This window comes from Nannospalax galili, unplaced genomic scaffold (assembly GCF_000622305.1).
Source record: "Nannospalax galili isolate Female #2095 unplaced genomic scaffold, S.galili_v1.0 scaffold1212, whole genome shotgun sequence".
In the NCBI taxonomy this organism is placed as follows: Eukaryota; Metazoa; Chordata; class Mammalia; order Rodentia; family Spalacidae; genus Nannospalax; species Nannospalax galili.
Window position 1 is genome coordinate 232,130 of NW_008331994.1, and position 20,400 is coordinate 252,529.

Below are 20,400 nucleotides of genomic sequence, written 5' to 3' on the forward strand. Positions count from 1 at the left end.
ACTTTATTTCAGGCTATTTATGTCATGGAAGATTTTTCTTTCCCCTTTGACTATAATAGACATTTTGGCTGGGTAAAGTAATCTGAGTTGGCATCTGTGGTCATTTAGAACTGGGAATACTTTGGTCCAGGCTCTTCTGGCTTTCATAGTTTGCACTGAAAAGTCAGCTGTAATTCTGATGGGTTTTCCTTTATATGTGACCTGTTGTTTTTCTTTTTCAGCTTTCAGTAGTCTCTCTTTGTTCTATATGTTTACTGTTTTTACTATGATGTGCCGTGGAGAGTTTCTGGTCCTGTCTGTTTGGTGTTCTACGTGCTTCTTGAATTTGTATGGGCATGTCTTTCTTTAATTTTGAGAAATTTTCTTCTGCAATCCTGTTAAAGATCCAGTCCATACCATTATTTTGAGATTCTTCTCCTTCCTGTATGCCTATGATACGTAAGTTTGGCCTTTTTATGGTGTCACAGAATTTCTGCATATTCCATTCTTGTGTTTTCTTAAATTTTTCATAATCTTTGCTTGAGTGGTCTAATTCAACCACTTTATCTTCCAGTCTTGATATTCTGTTTTCCATTTCATTCATCCTATTGGTGAGGCTTTCTCCTGTTGTTTCTAATTGGTTTGTTGAGTGTTTCACTTCCTTCTTCATTTCAGCCCAAGTATTCTTCAATATTTCTAACTCTTCTGAATTTATTCAGAAGTTTATTCCTATCTTCTTTCAGTTCTTTGATTTGTGTGTTTTTTAAATTTGCTGAATTCTTTTATCATGTTTATAATTGTTCTTTTGAATTCCATGTCTTGTGTTATCTCTAGGGGGTTCTCACTGTACTGCTCTACAGGACTGTTGATACTTGGTGGGGATATATTATTTGGGTTTTTCATGTTATTATTTTTTTGCTGTAACTTAGACATGTGGATTTTTTTTGTAGCTTCTGATTCTTGTGTGAGACTCAAGCTTTCCTTTGTTGAGTTTAGGTCTGCTTCTTTTTATAAACTTTATGTGCCTTTGTGGTTTACTCGTTAGGCATGAAAACCTGTCTAGGCTTCAGGTTCTCTCTTTTGATTTTATATTGGAAGGGCCAAATGGCTTTTGTCCTGCTGCTCAGGAGTTCCCACAGAGGCCCAAATTGGATGAGGATCGGATGCTCTCAGGGTTTCTCCTAAGGTCTGGATCCCTCTAGTCAGCAGGCACAGTACAATTTGGGAAGCTTGCTAGGTAGAGGTAGGATTCAGGACTCTCAGGAAGTCAGGGAAGGAGGCTGGTCTCAGGAATCCAGGTTGGGGGTGGGACAGTCAGGAATAAAGGTTGGTCTCAGGTATGCTAAGGCCAGGTAGGGGAGGGAACAGGCTTTGAGGGCTCCAGGGGACTAGACTGAGGAATAGGTTTAGTCTGGGTGCAAAAGATCAGGAAGCAGTGGGAAGTCTAGGCCAAGAAAGACAGGGTAGGGGAGCTGGGTGGGTGAATGAGGTTGTAGGAGTCAAGGCACAGTGGGTGTGGTTGAACCTACCCAAGAAAGATGCTCTTATTTTTTTTATTTTATGTGTGTGACTGTATTGCCTGCGCATATGTGCAGACACCCATGTCATGCAATGCCTGAGGAGGTCAAATGAGGGCATCAGATTCCCCTGGAACTGGAGTTACAGATGGTTGTTAGCTGCCATGTGGGTGCTGGGGATTGAACCCAGGTCCTCTGCAAGAGCAGCCAGTGCTCTTAACCACTGAGCCATCTCTCCAACCCTCTATGGAATATTTCTACAGGCTGTGTTATGTAGAAATATACATAGGGGTTAGGACAGATTGCATTCTTTTGTCTTGTTTGGGGGGGTTGTGGGGTTTTGTTTGTGACAGGTCTCATACCACAGCCCAGGCTGACCTGAAAATTCACTGTGTGACCCAAACTGGCCTCAACTTGAACTCCCAGCAACCCACCTTTCTTAGCCTCCAGAATGCTGAGATTGTAGGAGAGGACTACTACACTGGCAATCACAGTAATTTGTAAACAGAATTTAGATTAAACCATGAAAGTCCTTTGAACTAGAGCACTTTAAAAGAAGCATTAACTCTTCTCAGGGTAACTTTGGAGAAGAAAAAATAAAATTAGTTTTTCTTGTACAGTTTTTCAGTAACCCCATTAGATCGTGATATTTAAAATTGGACTCTGAGCTGGGCATGGTGATGCACACCTTTAATCCTGGTACTAGGGAGGCAGAGGCAGGCGGATCTCTGTGAGTTCAAGGCCAGCCTGGTCTACATAGTGAGTTCCAGGACAGCTGGGCTACAGGGAGACCCTGTCTCAAAAAGACAAAAAAAAAAAAAAAGAAATAAAAGAAAATTATGTGGTTTTGATAATCAATGCAAAACAATTTACTATCTCAAGATCTCATTCTGGCCAGGTGTTATAGCACATGCCTCTAATCATAACATTCAGGAAGCAGAGGTAGAAGGATTACTGCACAGTGCAACCTGGTCTACGTAGTACCAGGGTAGCCTGGGACCCTGTCTCAATCCCTCACCTAAAATAGAAAAACAAAAAAGATAAAGACAGAATCTTAGACTAGAGAGATGGCTTAGTAGTTAAGAGCACTGGCTGCTCTTGAACAGAACCTGGGTTCAGTTCTTAGCACCCACATGGCAGCTCACAACCACATATAACTCCAGTTCCAGGGAATCCAACATCCACTTGCCTCCACAGGCACTGCTCACGCATGGTGCATATACATACATGCAGGCAAAACACTCATATACATAAATAAATCTTTTAAAAAATGATCTCAGCTGGGCATGGTGGAGCATGCCTTTAATCCCAGAAGAGCCAGGCGTATCTCTGTGAGTTCAAAGCCAGCCTGGTCTTCATAGTGAGTTCCAGGCCAGCTGGGGCTATAGGGAGACCCTGCCTCAAAAAAAAAAAAAAAAAAAATTATCTCATTCTACCAATGATCAAAGATTCTCCACTGGTACTGAGACAGTGTATAATTCCTTTCACTTCTCATGGATCCTAAAGTGTTCTTCTATTTCTTTCTCTCATACATGTAGCCACTGATAAGAATTTAATGATTGAGTGGTGACCTTTGTGTGTGCTAGTTCTTCCTGCTCAGACACACCAAAGTGTTGACCTTTTATGAATGGTTTGAGTTTACCAAGCCAGATATGTAAAGGGGAAAGTACTTTAGAATTAAGGAATAGTATTTTCCTTTGCCCCCAGCCTACTGTACACCTGGATTGTCTCATAAATCTGTTCTATTCTAAGAAATTACCATAGAGAACAGATCATAGTCTCTCTTGTCATCTGTGACCTAACCCCTTTTCTTTTCCAAATTCAGTATTTTTCTTATAGCTATACAAATGCTTATAATTTTTTATGTGTGCTTGCATGGCCAATGCTATGAAGGTCAGAAGAGGGCCAAATACCCTGGAACTGGAGTTACAGACCATTGTTAGCAGCCACATGGGTGCTGGGAACCAAAGCCAGGTCCTTTGCAAGAAAAACCAGTGCTCTTAACCCCTGAGCCATCTTTCCAGCCCAAGATGCTTATAATTTTTAAGCTCTTTGATGTATATTTTATACTTTTTTCTATTATTGCATGTTACTTAATAAAAAGTTTAATGACTCATTTGGAGAATTTTATGGTTTAAGATGCAGTGATGGGAAAAGGTAGAGTTTCTAGGAGCTTAGTATGTAGCTCAGTTGGGGAGAGTCCTTGTCTAGTATACACAAAGTCCTGGATTCAATCTCTAGTACCAAATAAACCAGGCATAGTGGTATGTACCTGTAATCTCAACAATCTGGGAATGGAAACAGGAGGATCAGAAACCAAAGTTTCTATATCCTGGTTGCCATTGTTTCCTTATTTACAGTGCTTCTCATTTATAATTCTGTTAACAATCTGACATTGTCCTTGAAACAGAAGTTACATACAGTAAGGAAGATATGGAAAAGGAGAACTTTACTCCAGTTGCTTTAATTCTAGGTAAAATGTTTGCACACCTGTTGGGAAGTGTGTGTGTGTGTGTGTGTGTGTGTGTGTGTGTGTGTGTGTATTATATATATTGTCTAAATAAACTGTGTGTTCTGAAGCAAGTTATAGTTTAACTTTAACTGAGCAGCTAAATTGTATAAAATCAAATATTAAGCTGGAAAAATATTCTATCCCCCCCTTAAAGGAGAATCAAATGTTTCTTGGCATAGGCATAAATCAGGAAAGTAATCCCAGCTTTAAGTCAAAGATCAGGCCCTCAGGAAATATGGAGATGCCCAAGTGATGTTCAGGCCCAAGCTGGGGTTTTGCCAAGATAATGTATTTATTTACTTTCTTTTTTCTTTTTCTTAGACAGGGTCTCCATGTATCCCAGCTGGCCTGGAACTTGCCATATAGACTAGGCTGACCTTGATCTCACAGAGATCCACCTGCCTCTGCTTCCTGAGTGCTGGGAATAAGGGTGTATGCCAACACACCCAGCTCTTTTTAGGTTTTTTTTTTGTTTGTTTTTGTTTTTGTTTTTGTTTTTTTTGAAGCAGGGTCTCCCTGTAACTCACTATGTAGACCAGCCTGGCCTTGAACTCACAGAGATCCGCCTGCCTCTGCCTCCCAAGAGTTGGGACTACAGGCGTGCACCACCAACACCTGGCAAAATTTATTTATTATTTTTATTTTATGTGTATGCATGTATTGCCTGCATGCACCCATGTCATGCAATGCCCTGGACTGGAGTTATGGACAGTTAGCCGCCATGTGGGTGCTGGGGTTCAAACCCAGGTCTTCTACAAGAACAACCAGTGTTCTTAACCACTGAGCAATCTCTCCAGTCCCTTTTTAGTTTTTAGCACAACATTCAAGTAGCCCAGACTGCCTTTAGTTCCTGACCTTCCTGCCTCTACCTCATATACAGAGGTTAGAGGCATGTGTCACTATGCCCAGCTCTAATAAATATTTCTTGAGTGCATAAATTTAAGATTGAAAGTTTGAGACAGGGCTGGAGATGTAACTCAGTTGGTAGAGTACTTGCCTAACATGCATAAGGCCCTGAATGCTGAGATTACAGATGTGCACCCCTGTGCCTGGTTTATTCAGTGTCATGAATGGTGCAGGCCTGTAAATCAAGCACTCAGAAGGTGGAGGCCAGATGACTAGAAGTTTATGGTTATCCTTGGCTGTATTGCAAGTTTGAGATCCACCTGAGCTACATAAGACCCTGTCTTTAAAAAAAAAAAAAAAAAAAAAAAAAAAAAAAAAAATTACGTGGCAGGGGAGATACCATGATCACGAAGGTGGTTTTCCCAGGACAAGGCTTAGACATTGCATTCCAGATGTGCTGGCCCCTGTGATTTCCCCAAATGTGGGAAACTCAGCTGCATAATTTGGGGTAGTAGGGGACTGCGTTTGCACTCTCCCCTTAAAAGAAAATGAGAGCTGGGCATGGTGGCACACACCTTTAGTTCCAGAACTCAGGAGGCAGAGGCAGGTGGATCTCTGTGAGTTGGAGGCCAGCCTGGTCTACAAAGTGAGTTCCAGGCCCGCTGGGGATACTGGGAGACCCTGTCTCAAAAAAAAAAAAAAAAAAAAAAAAAAGAAAAAGACCAAAAAAAAAGAAAAAAAAAAAATATGGGGGGAGGGGACTGGTCAGATGGCTCAGGAGGTAAAGGTGCTTGCCACCAAAACTGACAACTGAGTTCTATTCCCTGGATCCCACATAGTATAAAGAGAGAACTGACTTGTCAGTTCTTTGACCTCCATACACGCACTGTGGCACACGTAAACACACACACACACACACACACACACACACACACACACACACACACACAGTATAAATGTAATTTAAAATTTAGAAGCCAGGCATGGTGGCATATTCCTTAAATCCCAGTACTTGGGAGGCAGAGGCAGGCAGATCTCTGTGAGGTCAAGACCAGCCTGGCCCCTAAAGTGAGTTCCAGGCCAGTTGTGACTACAGGGAGATCCTGCCTCAAAAAAAAAAAAAAACCTTCCCTCCCAAAAAATAAAATTTAGGGAAAAAAAATTGTTGAGGCTCAGTGGTAGAGTGCTTGACTCTAGCATGTGTAAGTGTCTGAGTTCTATCCCCAGCACTGCAAAGAAATAATTTATTGAACAGATACTGTGTATCTGTCATAAATGGTATTCTGGAGCTGGGTGTGGTGGCCTGCGCCTATAGCCCCAGCACTTGGGAGGCAGAAGCAGGCAGATCTCTGTGAGTTCAAGGCCAGCCTGGTCTACATAGTGAGTTCCAGGACAGCTGGGGCTACAGGGAGACCCTGTCTCAAAAAGAACAAATTAGTTAATTAATTAAAATAGAGGGTGTTCTGTCCTTAAAGAATTTATAATATACTGAGAACAAACATTTCTTTGCAAGATGATACAGTAGATGATGTGAGAGAAGTATATATTGGCACACTCAGGTGAAGAACATAACCCAGATGGTGAAGTGGAAGGGGAACTAATGTTAGAGGTTACACATAAAATGTGGTCCATGTACACCGTCCTTAAGTACAAACAGAAGTTAGAGAAAGAATAGTATTGGTTCAGTCTATGCAAATGCCAGTAGACAAAAGTGATGCATTTAGAGCACTCAACAAGAAGGGGTAAGAGCTGGGGATATAGCTTACTTTCAAGAGTGCTTGCCTAGCATGGATGAAGCTCTTAGGTTCAATCTGTAGCACCACATACTCTGAGCATAGTAGAGTTTGCCTTGTAATCCCAGAACTCATGAGGTAGAGGCAGGAGGGCCAGAAGCTCAAGGTTTCCTCAACTGCATAGTGAATTCTAGGGCAATCTAAACTATGAGACCCTGTCTTTAAAAAACGAAATGCATTCAAAGTACTTAACAAAAGGGGTAGGTAACTTAGATTATAGAGTATTTGCATGCATGAAGCCACAGGTTTGATCTTGCATACACCAGGGATGCCTGTAATCCCAGCACTGAAAGTGGAGGCAGGAGGACTGCCTTAAATTCAAGGCTACTCTGGACTACATAGTTCAATGCTAGTATGGTCTAGATAACAAGACCTGTTCAGGGGGGAAAAAAAAATGTCAATAAAGATAATAAAACTGCCAGGCGTGGTGGCTCATGCCTTTAATCCCAGCACTCGGGGCGGGGCGGGGGGGGTTGGTTCATGCAGAGGCAGGCGGATCTTGGTGATTTCAAGACCAGCCTGGTCTACATAGTGAGTTCCAGGACAGCTGGGGCTACAGGGAGACCCTGTCTCAAAAAGACCAAAAAAAAAAAAAAAAAAAAAAGATAATAAAACTAACTTAAAATATAAATAAATAACACTTAAAATATTTGAGGATAGCCAGAGTATAGTAATCTAGAGGAAGGAGACTAGAGAGAGGCTAGGAATGTAGCTCAGTTGGTAAGAGTGCTTGCCTAGCATGATGAAGCCCTAGGCTCAATCCCCAGGACTGCATAAACTTGGTATGGTGACATCCACCTCTGGAGGTGGAGGCAGGAAGAACAAAAGTTTAAGGTCATTTTCAGCTACATAATTTGAGGCCATCATGGACTACACAAGACCCTATCTCAAACGAATAAGGCTGGGCATGTGGCACATGCCTTTAATCCCAGCACTAAGGAGGCAGAGGTAAGTGGATCTCTGTGAGATCAAGGCCAGCCTGGTTCCAGGCTAGCTGGGGATACATAAGGAGACCCTGTCTCAAAAAAACAAACAAACAACAACAACAACAAAAACCCCAAGATATTTTCTTATAGTAAGAATAATGGAATTAGAGGACCTCTACCTCTGGCAGTATGACATGGTCAGATCTTAAATCCTGAGTAGCCTAATTTTAAATATATTATTTATTGAGTCTTGGAATGTAGAGACACTATCCAAGGTCCCTCAAACTGATACCAGAATTAAAGAAGTGAACCATAATTATTTTTTGTGTGTTTGATACAGGATGTCAAGTAGCCCAGGCTAGCCTCAAACTTGCTATATAGCTGAGGATGACCATGAATGTCTGATACTTCTGCTTTTACCTTCCACATGGTGGGATTACCATTGTGCCATCATGCCCATTTTTTTGTTGTTGTTTGTTTGGGTTTGTTGTTGTTGTTGTTTATCTTTTTGAGACAGGGTCTCCCTGTATCCCCAGCTGGCCTGGAACTCACTGTGTAGACCAGGCTGGCCTTGAACTCACTGTGTAGACCAGGCTGGCCTTGAATTCACAGAGATCTGCTTGCCTCTGCCTCCCAAATGCTGGGATTAAAGGTGTGTACCACCACACCCAGACATGCCCAGTTTTTAAAAATTTTAAGTGAGGTACTTAACAGGTAAAGGTATTTGCTGCCAAGCCTGAGATTAATCCCTGGGTCCTACAAGGTGGGAAAAAAAAAATTCCCAAAAGTTATCCTCTAATCTCTTCATGTGTGTCATAGCATGTGTATATGTGTGTGCATTCCCAGGCTCATGTGCGTACACAGAGACACATACACACAAAATAAATAAAATTAGCCGGACTTGGTGGTGCACACCTTTAATCCCAGGACTCGGGAGGCAAAGGCAGGCGGATCTCTGTAAATTCGAGGCCAGCCTGGTCTCAATAGAGAATCCAGGGCAGCTGCAGCTACAAGAAGACCCTGCCTCAAATAGACAATAATAATAATTTAAATTATTATTTTGGGGTGGGGTGCGGAAGTGGGGAGGGCAACCTTCAGGAGTTGACTCTTTCCTACCACATGAGTCTCAGGAGTCAAATCCAGGTCATCTGGCTTGGCAGCAAGCACTCCTGATCCACTCAGCCTTTTGCCACCCCACTGAGCAGTTCTGGTAACTCTGCTGGAATTTTCCTTATGTTAACTGAAACTCCTTGATCAGAATGTTCATGATTCATTATTTGCCCTTTATTTTTTTAATATTTCATATATTATTTTTCTTTTATGTGTATGAGTGTATTGCCTGCATATATGTGAGTGCACCCATGTCATGCAGTGCTGCAGAGGTCAGAAGAGGGCTTCAGATTCCCCTGGAACTGGAGTTAAGGGTGATTTGTAGCTGCCATGTGGGTGCTGGGAATTGAACCCAGGTCCTCTGCAAGAGCACTCAGTGCTTTTAACCGCTGAGCCATCTCTCCAGCCCCTATTTGCCCTTTATTTAAAAGTTCAAAGTCTGGGGGGTGGAGAGATGGCTTAGTGGTTAAGTGCACTGATTGCTGCTCTTGCAGAGGAACAAGGTTTGATTCCCAGCACCCATGTGGCAGCTAACAGCCATCTGTAACTCCAGTTCCAGGGGATCCAGCACCTTCTGGTCTCTGTGGGCATTGCACATTACAGGTACACTTACATGACTTCAGGCACAACACTCATACACATAAAATAAAAATAAATTTAAAAAAAAAAGTTCAAAGACTGACCCCAACCACCTTGATCTCACAATTTTTCTTTAAATCTTTAAGTTAATCCTAGCACTCAGGAGGCAGGAGGATTAGGAGTTCAAAGCCAGCTTCTGCTTAATAATAATAATAATAATAATAATGGCCTGGCATGGTAGCGCACGCCTTTAATTCCAACATTTGGGAGGCAGAGGCAGGTAGATCTCTATGGATTTCAGGCCAGCTGGAGCTACAAAAAGACCCTATCTCAAAAAAGACCGAAAAAAACAAACAAACAAAACCTTTGAGCTATAAACATGAACATATTTGAGATCTCTCTGAGAATGTCATTTTGAGGAATACATAGAAATTAGATGATTTCCTCCCTTTAGAAAACCCTGTCTATTCTGTGTCAATTCATCCTATCCTTCAAACCTCCCGCACAAGCCTCTTAACATGTACAGAGATGTACAGCTTGAAGAACTGTCATCCATGCTAACCTTTTACCAGCATTCAGGCCTATCTCTTCTGCTCTTCAATTGAGCTTTTAAGTTGCAAATTAGAATTTTCATCATGCTAACATGATCTTTTCAGCTACATTTTTGGCTCCTTTAGATTGTGACTCTCTTATATAAGATAGTTAGGACTGGAACTAACACGTAAGTACCTACTACTGATCTCCAGACCCTAAGTTTAACTCTTTCTCATATATTTCACCTTGGCAGCAAATTAAAACTAGTGTTTCCGTTTTACAAATAAGGACATTGGGAGCCAGGCATGGTGGCACATGCCTGTCATCCCAGCACTTGGGAGGGAGAGACAGGCTGATCTCTGTGAGTTCAAGGCCTGCCTGGTCTACGTAGTGAGTTCCAGGCCAGCTGGGGCTACAGGGAGACCCTGTCTCAAAACAAAACAAAACAAAACAAAACAAAAAAGATACAAATAAGGACACTGGGCTTCAGAAAGTTAAAGGCTCTTAGCTAGTCAGTGAGTTTGTACAGTGCTTCCATCAGTACTAGATGCCTGCCTAACATGCACAGCTCTGAGTTCAATCCACAGTACCACAAAAAAGAGGAGGGGGGAAGTTTGTAAAAAAATCTCTATCTAGGAAGAATGAAAATAGATTGTGCTTTTTCTGTACTTGACATATGTGGACCCTACTCTGTAACTTAGAGTATCCTGCAAACCTTTCCAAACCAAAACCAGGTCCAGGTTCTCATACTTGGTGTGCACTTGCTACCAATTCTGACGACCTGAGTGAGTTCAATCCACAAGATCCACATGGTGAAAGGAGAGAACCAATTCCCACAAGTTGTCCTCTGACTTCCACATGTGCCCCACCTCCAGAAAATAAATAAATGAAATAAATTTTTCATTTCAAACCAAAACTCTTCTCAGAATTAAAATTTGATATGCCAATTGTCAACTAACATCAAGTCATAGGAATTTACTAGAGAATTTAAAACTCAGAAAGGATATATTATTTTAGGTGTTAGATTAAAGCAGTTAGGGCAAGTGAAATGGCCCATCTGGAAAAGCACTTGCTACCAAGCTGATGACCTGAGTTCAATCCCCAGATCCCACATGGTAGAAGGAAAAAACTTCCCAAAAGTTGGCCTCTGGCATGCACACACACAGACACACCCCACTAAATAAATAAATAATAAAAATTTAGGTTAAGGTGATTAATAAAACATTGAATTGGGCTGGGGATGTGGCTCAGTGGCATAGTACCTACCTAGTATGTACAAGGACCTATGTTCAGCCCCCAACACTGCTAAAACAAGAGCAAAAACATCCTATTACCTAACTCACTGCCTTGTTTTGAGCTCACGTAGTATGATAAGAAATGAATCATAAAAATATCACACCTCATTTTTATGGTACTCCTTTCAGAATATTCTGTTTTATTTTCCTCTCTCCTAGGGCTATACATCTTTCTGGAATGACTGTATATCATCTGGCCTTCGAGGTGGCATCCTGATAGAGCTGGCCATGCGGGGGCGAATCTACCTGGAACCTCCCACCATGCGTAAGAAGCGACTACTAGACAGAAAGGTACAACATACTCTTAATTAATGGAAAGTCAAATACCAGCAATGTATTTTAGAAGAATTGTAAACTTTGAATAGTGAGACAAGATAAACACTGAGTTGGCCATCCCATTGTCTAATGGGTTTAAATTATCTTACAGGAAAAAAACTGAGTATCCTTAAAGAGCCACAGAAGCATGTGGTTTTGTCTTTTTTAATTGTTTTGTTTTGTTTTGTTTTTTTGTCTTTTTGAGACAGGGTCTCCCTGTGGCCCCAGCTGTCCTGGAACGTACTATGTAGACCAGGCTGTGTATGTAGACCATGCTGGTCTTGATCTGCCTGCCTCTGCCTCTGCCTCCCAAGTGCTGGGACTAAAGGTGTGCGCCATCATACCAGCGAGTGCTGGAAATTTAACATGGGTCTTCTGCAAGAGCAGCCAGTGTTCTTAACTGCTGAGCCATCTCTCCAGCCCCTTGTCTTCTTTTTAATGCATAAACATCACAGTTAGGATGCTGTTGGTTATTTCTCCCTCTGTATCTGTAGCTATAACATTATGAAATAAATATTACCTATGTAGAGGAAATCAAGTGTCAGGCCAGTCTTTGCTTATCCCTAATAACCATTCAGTTTTTGTTCCATTTACTGAAAACTCTATACAACACGTGAACTGTACTCTTAGATATATTTCATTAGTCATTTTCTACTCAAACATCTGTCTAAGCACTCAAACTACATCCTTAGAACCAGCTTCTTCTCAGTCTTAATTTTTCTCTTTTAAATTACATATAGGATTTGACACTTTTGACCACTTTCTCCTATTTGAAACTTTCTCCATTCTTGGTCTTTTTCATATTCTTTTTTTTTTTTTTTTTTTTTTTTCTGATCTGTTTCCTTTACATCTCCATTCTGTACTATCCAGGTATCAGTTTGTATCCTGTTCGGTGATTTCATATCCTTTTGGAAATACCATTAACCTTTCCACTATATGTGTTACCTCCAGATTACCTCTCAAATTTCTAGGCATATCTTCACTTTTATCACCTATTAGCATGCCAGGTGTATTCCCAGCATTTGGGAGGCAGAGGTAGGTACGTGGATTTCAGTGAGCTCAAGGCCAGCCTGGTCTACATAGTGAGTTCCAATCCAGCGGGGGCTACAGGGAAACCTTGTCTCAAAAAGACCAAAAAAAAATTAAAAAAAAAAAGGTATTAACAGACATTTCAACTTGGCTATCCCATATCAGTCAAAAGCCAAGCTTAAATTTTCTCCCCAAAGTAGCTTCCTTTTCTGACCTTCCTACCTTTAGTAATGGTTTCACAAGGTAGCTTTCCAAACTCAGATGCTAGTGAATTTTTTGTCCATTTTATTGATATTTGTTACTAGGTCCCACTTCAGATGTTGTCTTCCTACTGTCATCTCATACTACATATTAAACTTTTTCATAACATGGGCCATATATTATACTTTACACTTCCTGTAGCTCCTAACTAGCAATGTACATATTGTATATTGAAAGATTTTTAATCCGAGTAAAGAAAAGTCCTTTGTTTCTGTTTCCTAAGGTACTGCTAAAGTCAGACAGCCCAACAGGTGATGTTTTACTGGATGAAACTATCAAACACATCAAAGCAACTGAACCAACAGAAACTGTGCAAACATGGATAGAGCTACTCACTGGTGAGATGACTCAAAATGATTCACAAATTCATACTTGGTTATCTTTATCCTACCTATAAGGTTAGGGGGAAAAAATTAAGAAATTTAGTGTTCTGGGTAAGATACATGTGGTTAACCAACACCTAAAGTTTTTCAAAAGCTTCAGTTTATTCTCTGCCATCCTAACCTGAGAGATTTTTTTTTTTTCCAAGACAGGATTTCCTGTAGCCCATGCTGGCCTTTAACTTTCTGTGCAGCTGAGGATGACGCTGAACTCCTGATTCTCCTCTCTACCCCCCAAGTACTGGGATTACAGGCATGTGCCATCACATCCAGCCCATGAGAGCTCTTAACAGTGTCTTGTTTTGTTGGGTTTTTTGAAAAAAGGTCTCACTGTGTAGCCTGGGGTAGCCTAGAACTCTCAATCCTACTTCAGTCTCCCAAGTATTTAAATATAGATTTGGGGGCTGGAGAGATGGCTCAGTGGTTAAGAACACTGTTTGTTCTTGCAGAAAACCCAGGTTCAAATCCCAGCACCCACATGGCAACTAACAACTGTCTATAACTCCAGTTCCAGGGGATCCGACACTCTCTTCTGTCCTCCGTGGGCATTGTACAACACGGGTGCACTTACCTATATGCAGTCAATACATGTATACACATGAAATAAAAACAATAAATTTAAAAAAGCTTTTAAATACAGATATGTACCACCACATCCAGCTTAACAGTTTTCTTCACAAGAAACATTTTTTAATTTTTTTTAAAGCAGGGTCTTACATATCCCAGAGTGGCCTAGCTCACTGTGCAGCCAAGGATGACTTTCTCATCCTCCTGCCTTCGCCTCCCAAGTGCAGGGATCCCAGGCATGTTCTACCATACCAGGTATGGTGGTATAGACCTGGAATCCCAACACTTGGGAAATTAAGGCCAAGAATAGCCAAAAGTTCAAGAACAGCCTGGTATTCATAGTGAAACCTCATCTTAAAAAAAAAAAAAAAAATAGGGGCTGGAGAGATGGCTCAGTGGTTAAGAACACTGGCTGTTCTTTCAGAAGACCTGGGTTTGAATCCCAGCACCCACATGGCAGCTAACAACTATCCGTAACTCCAGTTCCAGGGGATCCGATGGCCTCTTCTGTCCTCCAAGGGCATTGCATGACACAGGTGTACATACATACATGCAGGCAACACACTCATACACATAAAATAAAAATAATAAATAAAATAAAAATAATAATAATAATATTTATTGAAATGATAACCAGGGTATTACATTGATACAATCTTCCAAACTTGAATTTCCCAGTTCTCCTGGTTTTTGGTTTTTCTTTTTGAGACAGGGTCTCCCTGTAGCTACAGGTAGATGGCCTAGAACTTACTATGTAGACCAGGCTGGCCTTGAACTCTCAGAGATCTGCCTGCCTCTGCTTCCAGAGTGCTGGGATTAAAGGCGTGTGCCACTATGCACAACTCCAGTTCTCCTGTTTTTATACTTCATTGTATGAATGCACCACATTTGTTTAGCCATTTATCAGTTAATGAACATTTGAGTTATTCTGCCTTTTAGCTACTTTGACTAATGCTACTATGAACATTTATAAGCAAAATTTTTTAGATTTTCTTATTACTTTTTTTTTTTTTTTTTTTTGGTTTTTTTGAGACAGGGTCTCCCTGTAGTCCCAGCTGGCCTGGAACTCGCTATGTAGACCAGGCTGGCCTTGAACTCAGAAAAAAAAAAAAAATTAAGTATAAAAGAGGGATGGGGATATAGCTCAGTGGTAGAAGATTTGGCTAGCATGACCAAGGCCCTGGGTTCTATCCCCAGTGTTGAAGACAGAAGAAAAAATGATTCTTGGTTGACAACAGTTTTCCACTGTCAATACTTTGAACAAGTCATTTTTTTCTGACCTCCATTTTTTCTGACTGCAAATTCACTGTTAATCTTTCTGGAGTTCTGCTAGGTTAAGTTATTTTTCTCAGACTACCTGCAAGATTTCCTCTTTATTTTCGGTTGTGTTGCTGTGGTGTTAGATACGGTTCTCTTTATGTATGTATATCCTACGTGGAGTTAATTGAGCTCAAATGTGTAGTGTTTTTCATGAAATATGGGAAGTTTCCTGCCATTATTTCCTTGAATACCTTTTACATTCCTTTCTTTCCTTCTTTCTGGTACTCATTACACATGTGTTAGCCCTGATGGCATCTCACATTTCTCTGAGACTCTCCTCTTCAGGCTGCATAATCTTGTTTTGTTCTGTAAGGCAGGGTTTCATGTATGCCAGGCTGGCCTCAAACTCACTGTGTAGCCAAGGATGACCTTGAACTCCTGCAGGTGCTGGGGTTATAGGCATTCATCACAGCACCCAGCTCAAACTGCATAGTCTGTATTGGTCTCTAAGATTGCTGATTCCTTTGCTAGCTCAAATCTGTTGTTGACCTCTCAAATTTTTTATTTTGCTTGCTATTCTTTCAAACTCCTGAATTTCTGTATGGTTATGTGTATGCATAATTCTGTATCTTTATTGGTTCTTTGTGATGAATCGTGGTTTTCTTAGGTCATTGAATATAATAGCTGCTTTGGAGTCTTTCTTTGGTAAGTCCATTATTTTAGCTCCCTCAAAGACATTTTCAGTAACCTACTATTTTTCTTACGAATGGGTTACAATTTACCCTTTCTTTGCATATTTCATATTTTTTTGTCCAAAACTGGGCATTTTAAATACTGTGCAACTCTTAATACTAGTCCTACCCACCACCACCGTATTCAGGGATTAATATTGCTTGATCCTTTATATATTCATTTAGTAATTGACTAAAGTAATTTTATGAAGCCTGTGTCTCCTATACTGTATAGCCTCTGATATCACTGTTCAGATTTTATATGTGTATGTGGGAATGTACATGTGAGTGCAGGTGCCTGCGAAAGCCAGAAGTGGGTGTCAGATCCCCCTGGAGCTGGAGTTACAGGTAGTTGTGAGCAGCCCAATGTGGATGCAGGAAAATGAGTACATAATCTCAACCGCTGAGCCATCTCTCCAGCCCCCCGCCCTTTATTTTGGTCTTTTTGAGACAGGGTCTCCCTATAGCCACAGCTGGCCTAGAGCTCACAATGTAGACCAGGCTGGTCTCAATCTCACAGAGATCAGCCTGCCTCTTCTTCCCAATTGCTAGGATCAAAAGCATGTGCCACTATGTTTTTTAATTTTATTTTTAAGTCACTGGGTTAGCAAAAATCACTTGTTAGGTTTTGCCTAAACCCCTGTATTAGTACTTTTCTTTTTGCTGTGACCAAATACATGACAAATAACAACTTAAGGGAGGAGGATTTATTTTGGTTCAAGGTTTGACTGGATACAGTCCATCGTAGGCAAGAAGGCATAACATTGGGAGTGTAAGGTGATTGGTCACATTTGTCCATAGTCAGGAAGCAGAGACGAATGCTGGTGCTTAAAAGGCTTTTCTGCTGGGGCTGGAGAGATGGCTCGGTGATTAATAGCACTGGCTGCTCTTGCAGAGGACCTGCGTTCAGTTCCCAGCATCTACATGGCAGCTAATAACTATCTTTAACTCCAATTCTAGGGTATCAATGCCATCTTCTGGCCTCCAAAGGCATTGCATGACATGGGTACACTTCCATACATACAGGCAAAACACAAAATAAAAGTAAACATTTTTTAAAAGGCTTTGCTGCCCCTTTGTCTCATTTTATTCTGTTTGGGTACACAATCAGTTTAGAGTGTGTCTTGTCTTCTCAGTTAAACCTTTTGGAAGTGCCTTACAGATATGCCCAGAGGTATGTATACTGGTGTTTCTTGTAACTTACTTATTTGCTGTGTGGATGTGTGTGTGCATGTATGTGCCATAGCATGTGTATGGAAGCTAGAGGACAATTTTCTGGAGTCAGTTCCCTCCTTCCATCATGTAGGTTCCAGGGGTCAAACTCAGATTGTTAGGCTTGGCAGTGAGTGCCTTTACCCACTGAGCAATCTTGTTCCTCCTGCCCCCCATTTTTTTATTGTTTTGTGTATGTTATGCATGTGTGAGTGTGGGTGCACATATGCCACTGTACATGTGGAGAGCAGAGAACAACTTTCAGGAGTTGGTTCTCGCCTTCTTCCATAGACTTCAGGGATCCAACTCCTGTCATTAGGTTTACACTGCAAGCACTTTTACCCCGTGTACCATTTTGCCAACCCTCTTGACTATGTAATTTTTTAACTATTTCATTATTTTTATTTTGTGTGTATTGCCTGCATGCCTGGATGTGCATCTGTGTCATAGGACTTCTGGATCCCCTGGAACTGGAGTTATGGACAGTTTGTTAGTCACCATGTGGGTGCTGAGAACTGAACCCAGGTCCTCTGCAAGAGCAATCAGTGCTCTTAATCGCTGAACCATCTCTCCAGCCCTGACTATGTAATTTTAAATCAGGTCAACAATGAAGAGTAACTATCACAATTCCTTTAGCCATGACATGTGTGGGATTTTTGGTTTACTGACACAGGGTCTCAGGTAGACCAGGCTAACCTTGGAACTCCTATAGCCAAGGATGGCTTTGAAGTTCTGATCTTCCTGCATATGCTTCCCAAGTGCTAGAATTACAGACATAGGATCCCATAGCTGGGAACTCATCCCAGGGCTTCACATGCTAAGCAGGCCCTCTTCCACTGAGCTATATCCTAGCCTCACCAATTAGATTATTTTTACCCTTTGCTGTTAAATGTGTATGGTATGTGATTTGAGCACAGATAGCATTATTCGGAAAGTTTACCCCATATTTGTCAAGTGACTAGTAGCTTGCATATTCCTTTTCTGATTTCTTCTGAGGAAGAACACAGCCTTGTTTCTTGAACGTAACTTGCCCCTTCCAGTGCGGAACTTCTCTCATCAAACAGGCTAGAATGGGGCAATTGGGTCTTAATGTGGCCAGCCTACCACAGCTGGAATATGTGTCTGTCCTTCAAGTAGAGGAAGCAAACCTCAGTCTTCTCAGCTTCACCAAGCCAAATGGAATATCTGCAATATAAAAAAAAATAACCAAGAAGGTACTAGAAGAGCCTGCCAGAGATGCATGATTTTAATTTTAAGCCTAGTTTCTTAGGGTTACAGCAGTTTATCTGGTCATGGTGGTGTACACCTGTAATCCAAACACTTGTGATGTTGAAACAGGAGGATCACTAGTTCGAAGCAGCATAACGAATTCAAAGCCAGCTTATATCTGCTCAAATCCTGTCTGGGGGTTAGGGAACAGTTTATTGTTAAGTGTTTGGTCAGAGATTATGCTTAGACCCCTGGTGCCAGTGAATCTTAAACTCTTTGTTGATGGAATACCTTCCAATCAATCCCAGTATCCTGCTCTGATCACTCCTGAGTGTATCTAGTACAGATATAACCAGACTTCCATCCTCCAAGGTTGACCATAATCTCAGCAGAGTTTTTCTGTCTTTATCTCTTCCTCTGGTCACCTTATTAAACTCCAGGAGCTTTGCTAATTGGGTTTTTGCTACCAATATTGTGGAGCTACCAGCATCCTGATAACTGTTCTACACCAAGATCTCCATGTTTTCAGCAACAGCCTTAGACTTCGGATTCTGTACACTCTGTTCCAAATAGAGTCTGACCTCTTGGGTATAGCTGTGGAACTCTTCATCCTTCAGGCTTTTGGCCCACTTCTCCTAGTGTGATACCCTTGCTTTATGAATAGTGAGATGGCAGCCTCTGGTCCTAGCTTTCCTTTTCAAGCCTAGAACCTCTGCTCTTCAGTGAAACTAGAATGGGGCAGTTAGAGCCTCAATATTTCCAGCCTGCTACATCTAGATAGACTTGCCGTACAAGTAGAAGAAGGGAACTCTAGTCCTCTAGAGTTCCAACCCTACTAGACCATATGCAACATGGAAAATAATCATCCTGGAAAAGCTGGTGTGCTGAAGAGAACTGCAAAAATACAAGAATGAGGGTTGGAGATAGAGTTCAGTTAGTAAACTGCTTGCCTTGCAAGCATGAGGTCATGAGTTTGATATCCACAGAACCAATATTAAAGTTATATCTGGTAGTCTACATTTGTAATCTCAGTTCTGGGAAGGCAAGGACAGGCAGATCCCTGGGGCTTGATGGCCAGCCAGCCTTGCCTACTTGGCAAGTTCTAAGCCAGTGAGAGACCCTGTCTCAAACAAACAACAAAGAACCTAAGGTAAATGACACCCAAGAGTGTCCTCTGACCATGTATACCCACACACAAAAATCCAGGAAAGTCATATAAAGAGCCAGGCATGGTGGCGTACACATTTAATCCCAGCACTGGGGAGGCAGAGGCAGACAGATCTCTGTGAGTTCGAGGCCAGCCTGGTCTACATAGTGAGTTTCAGGCTAGCTGGGGCTACTGAGAGACACTGTCTCAAAAAAAAGATTAAAAAAAAGGAATAGATATAAAAAGTCTAGAGGGCCAGCAAGATGGCTTACTAGATAAAGACGCTTGCTACCAAGCCTGAAGTCCTGAGTTCGTTCCCTGGAACCTACCTGGTGGAAGGAGAGAACCAGCTCCTGCAAGTTGCTTCCACATACACACCATGGTACACATGTGCCAACATGCACTAAATAAAAAAATTTTTAATTACTGTAAAAAAGCCGGGTGTGGTGGCCTCCCAGCACTTGGGAGGCAGAGGCAGGTAGATCTCTGAGTTCGAGGCCAGCCTGGTCTACATAGTGAGTTCCAGGACAGCTGGGGCTACAGGGAGACCCTGTCTCAAAAAGACCAAAAAAAAAAAAAGTTTAAGTCCACCGGGCATGGTTGAGCATGCCTTTAATCCCAGCACTTGGAACTCTGTGAGTTCAAGACCAGCCTGGTCTACATAGCAAGTTCCAGACCAGCTGGGGCTACAGGGAGACCCTGTCTCAAAAAAAAAAAAAGTTTGAGTTCAAGACCAGCCTGGTCTACATAGCAAGTTCCAGACCCCAGCTGGGGCTACAGGGAGACCCTGTCTCAAAAAAAAAAAAAAAAAAGTTTAAGTCCTTAAGCTGTAGTACCATGGAAGCTTTTTTAAAAATATTTTATTTATTATTTTTATTTTATACGTATATGTCTATTGCCTGCATGTAGGTAAATGCACCTGTGTTGTGCAGTGCCTGTAGAGGACAGAAAAAGCTGTGGAATCCCCTGGAACTGAAGTTACGGAGCGATGGCTCAGCGGTTAAGAGCACTGACTGCTGTTGCAGAGGACCTGGGTTCAATTCCCAGAACCCACATGGTGGCTATGAACTGTCCTTAACTCCAGTTCCAAGGGCATCTGAAGCCCTCTTCTGACCTCTACGGCATTGCATGACACGGGTGCAGCCACATGCATGCAGGCAATACACGCATACACATAAAATAAAAATAATAAATATTT

At 41.6% G+C, this 20,400-nt stretch overlaps 1 protein-coding gene and 1 non-coding gene across 4 annotated transcripts in view; both read left to right on the forward strand.

The window, feature by feature from the left end:
- The window catches only part of Golph3l (golgi phosphoprotein 3 like), a 42,986-nt gene that overhangs the window by 19,536 nt on the left and 3,050 nt on the right, over window positions 1–20,400 (forward strand). For all 3 annotated transcript variants that reach the window (XM_029560612.1, XM_029560613.1, XM_008827082.3), the window contains exons 3-4: window positions 11,251–11,382; window positions 12,920–13,034. In XM_029560612.1, coding sequence (XP_029416472.1) covers window positions 11,251–11,382; window positions 12,920–13,034 — 247 coding nt within the window. The remainder of the gene's footprint in view (window positions 1–11,250; window positions 11,383–12,919; window positions 13,035–20,400) is intronic.
- Window positions 5,231–5,394, forward strand: LOC115069270. The gene has a single exon (XR_003848541.1). It is a non-coding gene; the product is annotated as a U1 spliceosomal RNA (small nuclear RNA).